Source organism: Capra hircus, chromosome 3 (assembly GCF_001704415.2).
Source record: "Capra hircus breed San Clemente chromosome 3, ASM170441v1, whole genome shotgun sequence".
NCBI classification, from domain to species: domain Eukaryota; kingdom Metazoa; phylum Chordata; class Mammalia; order Artiodactyla; family Bovidae; genus Capra; species Capra hircus.
Window position 1 is genome coordinate 16,745,446 of NC_030810.1, and position 10,704 is coordinate 16,756,149.

Consider the following 10,704-nt stretch of genomic DNA (forward strand, 5'->3'; position numbering starts at 1 on the left):
CCAGATATTGTTGGCGGAAAACAGACAAATTCCTTTCTAGTGGCAAGAGAAATGCAAGAAATGAAATGTTCATATATGACAGATGCTACAAAAAAGTAAGGGGACCAGAGTGATGGGGAAGCTTTCTGAGGTAGGATGGTCAGGAGGGATCTCTTTGGGGAAGTGGCATTTGAGCAGACTTAGAGGAAATGGCAGGAGAGCCATATAAGTGTGTGGGTGAAGAGCAGATTTCCAAGGCAAGCTACCTTTAGCATGTTTGGGTGACAGCAAGGAAGCTAGTGTGGCTGGAACCCAGAGGGTGAAGGGCAGAATTTGGCAATGAGTTCAAAGATATGAAGGGGGCCAAAGGGACCTTCAGGGCCAGTGGAAGCCTTTGAATTTTACCTTGAGTAAAGTGGAAAATCATTAGTGGGTTCAACAAGCAGGGGCGAGACATGGTCTGACTTAGATTTCGACAGGATCACTGCAGCGGCTGCTGCAAGGAGGCCTAAAGACAGGAAAGAGATCTGTTTGGAAAGCTCTTGGCCAGGTTGTGGTGTCCAGATGTTTGGTCAATCATGAGTCTAGATGTTGTGAAGATATTTTTGTCAGATGTGATTAATGTTTACAGTCAGTAGAGTTCAAGTGAATAATGAGTGAGGGCTGCATCCAATCAGCTGAAGGCCTTAGAAAGACTGAGATTTCCCCAAAAAAAGAGAAGGAATCCTTCCTCAAGATTGCAACCTGGAAATCCTGCCTGAATTTCCCACCTGCTGGCTTGACCTTCAAAATTCAGACACATGACTGCATCTAAATTTCCAGCTGCCAACTGGCCCTACAGATTTCAAATTTGCCAGCTTCAGCTGGCAATCTTTTAAAAGAAATCTACACAGTTTACCTACAAAACAGAAACAGTTGCAGGAGTAGAAAACAGTTTTATGGTTACCAGGGGGTAAGAGGGAGGGAGGGATAAATTGGGAAATTGGAACTGAGATATACACATTGTTGTTGCTGTTTAGTTGCTAAGTTGTTTCTGACTCTTTGCAACCCCATGGACTGTAGCCCACCAGGACCTTCTGTCTGTGAGATTTCTCAGGCAAGAATACTGGAGTGGGTTGCCATTTCCTTCTCCAAGGATCTTCCTAACCCAAGGATCTTATGTCTCCTACATTGACAGGCGAGTTCTTTACTGATGAGTCACCAGGGAAGTCCAACGTATACACATTACTATATATAAAATGCATAACTAATAAGAACCTGCATGAAAGTCATTCAGTCATGTCTGACTCCTTGCAACCCAATGGACTATACAGTCTATGGAATTCTCCAGGCCAGAATACTGGAGTGGGTAGCCATCCCCTTCTCCAGGGGATCTTCCCAACCCAGGGATTGAACCCAGGTCTCCCACATTGCAGGCGGAGTCTTTACCAGATGAGCCATCAGGGAAGCCCGTATAGGACAGGTAACTCTGTTCAATACTCTATAATAACTTTTATGGGGAAAGAATCTAAAAAAGGGTAGATATACGTACGTGTACAACTGACTCATTTTGTTGTACACGTGAAACTAACACAACACTGCAAATCAAGCATTCTCCAATAAATTTTTTTAAGTAAATAAAATCTAACGGCACCCCACTCCAGTACTCTTGCCTGGGGAATCCCATGGGCAGAGGACCCTGGAAGGCTACAGTCCATGGGGTCGCTGAGGGTCGGACATGACTGAGCGACTTCACTTTCTCTTTTCACTTTCATGCATTGGAGAAGGAAATGGCAACCCACTCCAGTGTTCTTGCCTGGAGAATCCCAGGGACAGTGGAGCCTGGTGGGCTGCCGTCTATGGGGTCGCACAGAGTCGGACACAACTGAAGCGACGCAGCAGCAGCAGCAGCAGCAGACAGGTAGAGATGGAAGATGGAGAAGGAAATGGCAACCCACTCCACTATTCTTGCCTGGAAAATCCAATGCACAGAGGAGCCTGGCAGGCTACAGTCCATGGGGTCGCAAGAAAGTCAGGCATGACGGAACAACTAAGCAGAGATAGAAGACAGATAAGAAGAGAGAAGAGAATATATATGCATATTTAACAGAATCAGTTCTGTTTCTCTGGAGAATCCTGATACAAAGCGCTTGCAATAATCCATGAGACCAACAATCCATGATGATCGTTTGCACCTTGGCATCAGCAATGGAGATGGTGAGACATGGTTGGGGTCCAGAAACATTTCAGAGGTAGAATAAACTGGATTGGTTAATGAATTGAGTTTGGCAATTAAAACAAAGACAGGCGTCAAGGATGACCCCTAGATTTTTGACCTGAGAAACTTGATGAGTGATAGCACCCACACCTGTTCTGGGAGATGCTGAGGAGGAAGATAAATGAGTCTGGAGCTGAGGGGAGAGGTCAGGCTAGGGTACTTATGACATTAAAGTCCTTAAGATTGGAGAAGATTCCCAAGGCGGTGATTACAGACAGAGGACAATAATCCAAGGACTGAGCTCTGGAGCCCCTGGGGGTTCTAAGCTCTACAGGTCAAGAAGAGCAGGAAGAAATGGCCAAGGAAACTGAGAAGATGGACCAATGAAACTGGTAGAAAAAGTGAAGAGCGTGTGTCCTAGAAGCCAAGTCAAGAAGAGGCTTTATTCCAAGAAAGATGGCGTGGTCAGATGTGACAAATGCTGCTGGGAAACGCTCAGTTTGGGGGCATGGAGGACCGTGGCGGTGGGCACTGCTCAGGGGGTCCATTGTGGAGAGAGGAGCAGCCCCAAAACACACAGGGGCAAACTGTCACTCACTTTGTCTCCATGTTTGAGGCTTCCACACGGGGACCGGAGTCCAGGCTGGCCTGACAGTCACTTCCCATGTCCCTCAAGAAGGCAGTGCCCTGAGAAACATCAACACACGCCGGCTGACAGGGGTAGTGGCAGGGCTGTGCGTCTGTGGCATGATGGATTGGTGAAGAGATTAGGAAGAACAGGGTTGAAATATGAATCTGAGTCAGACTAGGCAGATGGGGAAGTTGCCCCTTGTTCCCAGGGAAAGAATGACATGGGATGGTCCCTGGCTGGCAGAGCGGGAAGACAGAGAAGGGAAGGAGGCCACGGACACAGGGTCCTCTAAACCCTACAGGCTTGGCCCTTGTCTCTTGGGGCCAGGCCAGGGAGGCTGAGCTTGCCCGCTGGAGAGAGTGGGGACGGGGGATTCGAAGATCGGAAGTGTCGCAGCTGCAGGTTCAAAGGTGGGGCCTATCAGGGAGGCCACCATAGGGAAGAAGAGGCAGGCGGGGAAACCACAATTCACAATGTGGGCCCCAAGGGCCATGCACGTTCTGGGGAAAGGGAGAGTCATGGGCTCCTTTGGGATGGGACTGTCCAGGTTTTCCTCCCAATAGCCACTGGGAGGTGGTCCATTATTTCATCCACTTACTGGTGAAGACTTGGAGAAGCTGCCCAAGCTCACACAGTTCAGAAGTGCTGGGGTCTGGGTTTGAACATGGATCTCCTTACCTCCAAGGCCCATGTTCCTTATTTCTCCCATAAGCTGAGCAGAGACGAGAATTCCAGAGAGAAAACATGCTGCACACACCATGTGCTTGAACTCGCTGGGCCGGTAAAATGAACTTCATCTGTAAAAGGAAGACAACAATGATACCTGTCGCAGCAGATTGAAGGGGATTCTGCTCACAGAACAGCGTGGCGCCTGCGTATTTGAGAAGAGAGTTATTGTTTCTGACGGTTATTTCAGTTTACAGATAAGAAGTCATGTAAGAGTCTATCAAATTCTTCGTACTCAGAAGAGTAGGCCAAAGTCTGGATTCAAAGCAAGACAATGGGAATACCAAAGTTCACTCAAGCTTTTTCCATTTCATCCCAAGATAAGAAAGAAGGGGATGAGCAGGCAGGCTGGTGGGGAGCAGCCCCGAAAGCATGAGATGGGATTAAGCTTTTGCAGAAAGAATCAGCCTTAGGAAACACAGTGACATCAGATTTTAGCCACAAGTTGGAGAGTGGGCCTGGAATACCCAGATGGGCTATCTGGGCTTCAATTCAATGTTAAGCATGGAGTACCTACTGCATGCCAGGCTCCGTGCCTCGCAGGGCAGAGCCATGGGATGGGCACTGTTGACAGCTGTCCCGGCTGGCGGTGGTAATGACTCCCTTGCGGACTTTGACCCAACCTTCAATCACAGAGATGGTAGGTCACACACTGCCTCGAATGGCAGCTGTGAGATCAAGGGACCTTCGGTGGCATGCGTTACCCCCAGACAAGGACGAGCTCAGGAGGAGCCAGCCTCATCACTCTCATAGCAGCCTCATGTGGTGGGTCCTGTCACAACGCCCCTGTGATGGAAGAGGAAGCTAAGCTCAGGTAGAGTTGATGTGACTTGACAAGATCACTCGGCTGCAGCAGAATCAGGATTTGGACCCTGGTCAATCTGTTCCCAAAGCAGGTGCTCTTTCCTCCAGGCCAGGTTAGGCTTTTGGCTTTTAAAAGGCATCGACAGGTGGGATGGACGATACCGGTCCCGGGTGTACCCATCACTTGGGAGATGGCAGGCAGAGGCAGGTTGAGGGGCTGGGCAGGCACTGATCACGAGGATGGTCTTTCAATAAAACTGGGGAGAGGAGATGGGAGACACAAGGATCTAGGGATGGAGAACCCTGAGGTCAGCCTGATATCTGCCTGCCTGTCTGCCTGTACCTTTTGACCTGAGGAAAAACCCTAGGCTCAGCTGGGGCAGATGCCCGAGCCCCCACTGTACTATCGACTGGCCCCGTTGCCTGAGACCAGGTGCTCTACCTCCGGGGCCTCGCTCTCCCTGGCTATCAAAGGGTCCCCCTCCCTCCACCTGCACAATGCCTTGCACACATGGCAGGCGCTCAACCCAGCATCACGCTCCCGTGTTCTCAGGGCCTCCCTACCCCCATCACCCCCAACCCCCTTCCTGGGAGTGGGCCCGGGCTTGTCAGGGTGCCAGCCAGCTGTCAACCCCGCCCTGGCTGACCAGTTAATGAATGACGGGTGCTGGAGGCCAGCCTATAAAAAGCTGCCAGATGAGGAAGCAGGTGGGAGCCAGGTGGACGGCGGCGGGACACAGAGAGAGCGAGATGGCCAGCAGGGCGGTGTCAGGGTGCCTGCTGTGTGCGGTTGCCCTGGTCTTCCTCGTTCTCCTGCAGGGCACACAGTCAGTCTACATCCAGGTTTGTGCTGAAGGTCCCCACGGCGAGAGGCTGGGATGGAGAGGGAATGCTGGGAAAGTCATTAGAACAGTCCAGGACCCAGGGCTCAGCCCAACACCCAATCACACCACAGGGGCCAAAAGAGCAGGTGGGTGGAAGCAGCTGGAACGCCGATGACAGCGACGACAGTAATGATAACAATAAACTATGGTCATTCTGCGTTGCTCTCCTCAAGCACCCATCCCGGTCAGAGGCCAGATGGGGAGTCAGACATAGTGCCTGCCCTTGAAGAGCCCAGAAGGGGAGGGAGACTTCTTTAATGCTCCCACAACTCTGTATTCTCCCACGTGTAGGCGGAGAGGGGATGATGGCCACCAGAGAAGCTTGCTTGGAGAGTTAACTCGAGCTGACATTGCAGGATGAGCAGGAGGGATCTAGGCACAGGGACCGGGACTGCCCAGGCAGAAAAAGGCCCCAGCATGCAGAAAGGCCCCAGGAGAAGGCAGCAGGGGGTGCAGGTCTCCTCCCAGGGTGGCTGTGAGGCTACAAGAAGTCCATCGATGGAGGCAGGGCCTGCCTGCAGTGTGGCAAGCTGCCACTGGGCTCCTGGGTAGCACATTCGCCTGGGCATCCTGGGGAAGGAATAAGGGAATTCTGAGGTGGGGTGTGCCATCTTCCCCCTGCAGCCTTGGCCTTGGAGCCAACCAGCTAGACTAGGCATTGCCATCATTTTGCCATGTTAGTTCAGGGGCAATCACGCAGTTACGGGGAGGGGGGCGGTGCCTGGGTACCAGGCACCTGGGAGGAGTGGAGTTTGACTGTCTCTGTCAGATGAGGTTCAGAGTGGAGAAGAGACAGACAGCCGGTAGAATTTGAATCAAAGTCCCCCCCACCCCGTCTCCAAAGCCTATGCCTTGAACCACCATGATCACAGCTTTGCTCAACCTCATCTCCCAGTTAGCCTGTGGCACAGGGGGATGTGAAGTGTCAGACAGCACCTCCCACCTGCCAGGTGGTCTTCCACGCCTCGACTTTTCAACTCCATGAGAACAGGGATGCTCCCTGGTCTCCTGGCAGCACCCTGCCCCCTTCCCTGCTCAGGCTGTGATGCCTGAGGTCTCCTTCCTCCTCTAGTACCAAGGCTTCCAGGTCCAGCTGAAATCGGTGAAGCAGCTGAATGACCTGGCGGATCAATGGGTGCCCAGCCCCGGCCTGCAAGACCAGAGTCCCCAGCCCTCTGTGTGCCATCACCTGGCCCTGCCGCTGGACCTCCGGCCCATCTGTGCCTCTAAGGATGCAGCTAGCATCTTCCAGGCCTTGAGTGAGTCCCCCCGCCCCCACGGAGCCACCTGACCCTCATGTTCTCGCCTCCCTGCACCCCAGGTCCTCTACCTCGTGTGGCTTCTGTTAAGCACCTAGTGGCTGAGAATAGGGAGATTCAAGAAACTCAGCCCCTGCCCTTCCTGGCTGGGGCGCTGAAATCAGCCATGCCAGGAGCCCCTTCAGTCCCCAGCAACCCTGCCGGGATAATCAGCCTGCCTCCAAGACTTCACAGGTGGGGGGAAGGGACGCTGGAAACGGATCCATAAAAATGACTGCAATACATGGGCGACCAGGGAGGCCCAGCGGGGACACAGGAGCGAGATGGCTCCTGTCTGGGGACATGAAAGGGAATCTGAAAGGCTTCCAAGAGGGGCTGACATCTAAGCTGAAATGCGAGGGATGAAACAGCTGATCAGGAGAATGCAGGGACTGGCTAGCACTTATTTTTTTTTCTTTCGATTTTATTGGAGTATCATTGATTTATAATGTGTTGGCTTTGGGTATACAACAAAACGATTCAGTTATATATACACATCTACTCATTCTTTCTTTTCCGGATTCTTTTCTCTGTAACCTTAATTTATAACCTATATCTATATAGGTTAATCTATAACCTCTTAATCTATAATCTATAGATTCTCATATAGGTTATCACCGAATATTGAATAAAGTTCCTTGTGCTATACAGCAGGTCCCTGTTGGTTATCTGTCTTATATATAGTGGTGCTCAGCGGCAAAGAGTCCACCTGCAGCGCAGGAGACAGGGACCTGGGTTCAGTCCCTGTGCGGGGAAGATGCCCTGGAGGAGGCCATGGCAACACTCCAGTCTTCTTGCCTGGAGAATCCGGGGGGCAGAGGAGCCTGTCGGCCTACAGGCCCCGGGGCCACAGAGTGGGACACGACTGAAGCAGCTGAGCGCGCAGGCACATATGCTAGCGTGCACATGCTCGCCCAAGCTCCCGATTGATCCCTCCCCACATCATTCCCCCTTTGGCAGCTATTCGCTTGTTCTGGGTATCTGTAAGTCTGTTTCTGTTTTGTGAAGAAGTTCATTTGTATCATTTTTAAAAATTAGATTCCACATAGAAGTGGTATCCGCTAGTCCCTTAGTCCTGTCCAACACTTGTGACCCCCATGGACTGTAACCCACCAGGGTCCTCTGTCCATGGGCTTTCCCAGGCAAGAGTACTGGATTAGGTTACCATTTCCTTCTCCAGGGGATCTTCCCAGCCCAGGGACTGAGCATTTATCTCCTGCACTGGCAGGGGGATTCTTTACCTCTAAGCCGCCAGGGAAGCCTGACTTACTTCACTTAGTATGCTCATCTCTAGTAGCCAGTATTTACTGAGCACTTGCTAAGTACCAGGCCCTGGGTCAATCCCTTTGCCTGCCTGCTATCCTCACTACCCCTTGGCCAGGTTGATACTGTCAGTTGAGCAGGCAGGGTTTGAGTGACTCTCCCAGGCACTGCTAGGAGGGCAGGACATGGGACTTGAGCCCAAGCCCCTCACTCTGCCTTTAAACTTTCTTGCTCTCAACCTGTGACAAAGATACCAGGCCCCTCCCTCAGACCCTCTCAGAGGCAGGCCTTCTCTGGCTGCCTGGTCGGTGGCTCTCTGGACCACGGATGTTTCAGGTTCAGCTGACAAGTGTTTTCCTCCACCCAGGGACCATCGCTGACGACGACTGTGAGCTGTGTGTGAATGTTGCCTGTACCGGCTGCAGCTGAGATGGCCTGGGTGCCCTGAGCTCACCCAGGAACCTTGCCCCCACCAGTCCACTGCCTTCAGAGCCTCTACTCCCATCCAGGCTCCGGGGGTCCCCACCACCACAGTCATCCCCTCTCCTCCAGGGCCCGACAGCTGGATCTGGTGCAAAGCAATTGGACCCACAGCTGGAGAAGAATTTGGTTCCTGGAGCAGCCCTGATGCTGAATAAAGATGCTCCACCTACACTCGGAGCCAGGTGTCCATTTGTTCATCACCAGGAGACTTGAGCAGAGCTTCCCGGGAAGCTGGCTGGGTTGGACCCCTGAGTTAGGCGTTTTCCTGGTTTCCTTGTCTATGGAGTTGGTTCATTAAGCTCTGTTTCATATCGGAAGAGTGAGGCTGTGAATGGAAATGAGTTGCCTGGGATCACAGAGTTGGAAAGCCACAGAGCACCCAGACCCATCTGACCCCCAAGCTAAGCTCAGGGCCTGGCCCAGCGGCAGAGCCAGAACTTCTGTGCTCCTGATGGAGTTGGGGGGACGATGAGGGGAGAAGACGGGAGGATAGGGGAGAATGGGAGGAGGAACGGGGCTCTCTCCTGAAGGTGGGAGTGGGGAGGGACAGGTGGAGAGAAGAACCACTCGGTGCCCCTTCTGGGCTGATTGTGCCCACCCTCCCAACCCCCGCTGCCTTAGTGCACCCTTGTCCCCCTTCCTGGGCTCCCCAGGACCATCTGGCCAGCTCCAGGTGGGAGGCCTTCCTTCTCTCTCTTCACCCTGGTGGCCCTGAGGAATATTAATGATACCAGCATCTCCTGAGCATCTGCTACACCCTAGGCACTGCTCTGAACTCTCTGCGGATATTAACTCACTGAGTTCTCACAACAGTCCAGTGCAGCAGGTACTTCATTATTACCACATCCACTTTACGAATGAGGGACCCAGGTACAGAGAGAGCTAGTGAGCCCAGGATCACAGGCTCAGCCAAGTGGCAAAGCAGGCTTCTTCCCAGGAAGTCTGGGTCAGGGTCTCTGCTCTGAAGCACCATGTCACTGCCTCCCTGTGGCCCCGGGCCCTGGCCACAGCTGAGGACACCCAAGGGAGGATGCCCTGCAGCCACTGCCTTCCTCCAAGGGCCTTCCGAGCTCTTCTGGAGGCTGGGGATTCCTGGGAGAAGGGCTTCCCAGGGTGGCTTCCTCCTCAGCCTCTGTCTCACGCTACCAGAGAGGAGAAAATCCTTGGGCCGTGCCCTCTGAGCACAGACCCCAGGGCCATGGCCATGGTGAATTCCTCCAGACTAGCTGCCCGGAGGCCAGCAGCCACTCCAGCTCCTTCCTCCGCTCCCCTCACAGGGGCCTTTGCAAGGCCTCCTACATCTCTCTGGGCTCCTCTCCTTCCTCTGTGACCACTACCTCCCAACTCCTACAGCGCCTGCCAGGCCAGAGATTCCTCCCTGCCCTGCGCCCTGCAGGCTCTCCATGCCCACCATGCCAGACGTACACCACAGTGCTGCTCCGACAGTGCCCCTTACCCTTCTGAGGCTCCCCAGTACCATCTCTCGCGTCTGAACTGAGCCCAGCACCATCTGGCCTCGTCTCCCATTTGCCTGGGGAGGAGGCAGTAAAGGCAACTGCCACTGAGTGAGCACCTACTATATGCGAGGCACATGGTGGAGCCATCTGCACAGAAATAATAATAACAGCGTCAGCAAAGTGTTCACATTGGCCCCCAGGGACCTCTAAAAGCGTTTCCTCTATTACTCATTTTAATCTTCACTCAACCCTACAAAGTAGGGATTCCTGTCACTCCCATTTTACAGATGAGGAGACTGAGGAAAAAATAGGCGACCTAACCTGCTGAAAGTCACACAACTGGTAACAGGCAATGCCTGAACTGACAGAGTTTGGCTTCAGAGTGGGAGCATTAAGTGTTTGTGACCCACCACCATTCTCATCAAGTGCCCCTGCAACCTTGGGAGGAGGGATCTGTTATCAGCTCCATTCTCAGATGAGGAAACCAAGTCTCGGAGAAGGGTACAGAGCCTATCAGTGACAAGGTCAAGCTCAAACCCAGCCCCGTGCATCTCCTGGGCTCTATGTCGGCCAGGCTGAACCGTGCCAGTTCCGTGAACCTTCCTGATTCTGTGTCTGCATTAAACCCCATCCATTTTCTGAAATGCCTTCTATGTCTCTCCCTTCACTCTGATTTTGAAATTACATCCATCCCAGTGCAAATTCCAAGGGCTAATGCAAACGCCCTGCCTTCTCTCCCCATTCACAGAGCCTTACTGACCTCTGCCCTGAAGATGCCTCACCCTCTGAATCCTGAAGCCTAGGGAATCCTGCCAGAATCACCCTGGGGCACTTCCTCTTCCTTCCCTAAGAAGGACCCTGGTTGCCTCCCTTTCCCTCATTCCCTCTACGGTTCTTTGTTCTTTGTATTTTATTTTGTTGTTTTGACCATTTATTGAATTCTCTCCTGTTTGCATCTGAACTTTTCTTGCATTACACACAC

The 10,704-nt window shown here is 52.6% G+C and overlaps 1 protein-coding gene across 1 annotated transcript; it reads left to right on the forward strand.

The window, feature by feature from the left end:
• Positions 5,068–8,265, forward strand: GUCA2B (guanylate cyclase activator 2B). The gene is made up of 3 exons (XM_005678616.3): positions 5,068–5,180; positions 6,294–6,480; positions 8,150–8,265. The coding sequence occupies exons 1-3, from the start codon at positions 5,088–5,090 to the stop codon at positions 8,209–8,211; spliced, it is 342 nt and encodes a 113-aa protein (XP_005678673.1). The 5' UTR covers positions 5,068–5,087; the 3' UTR covers positions 8,212–8,265.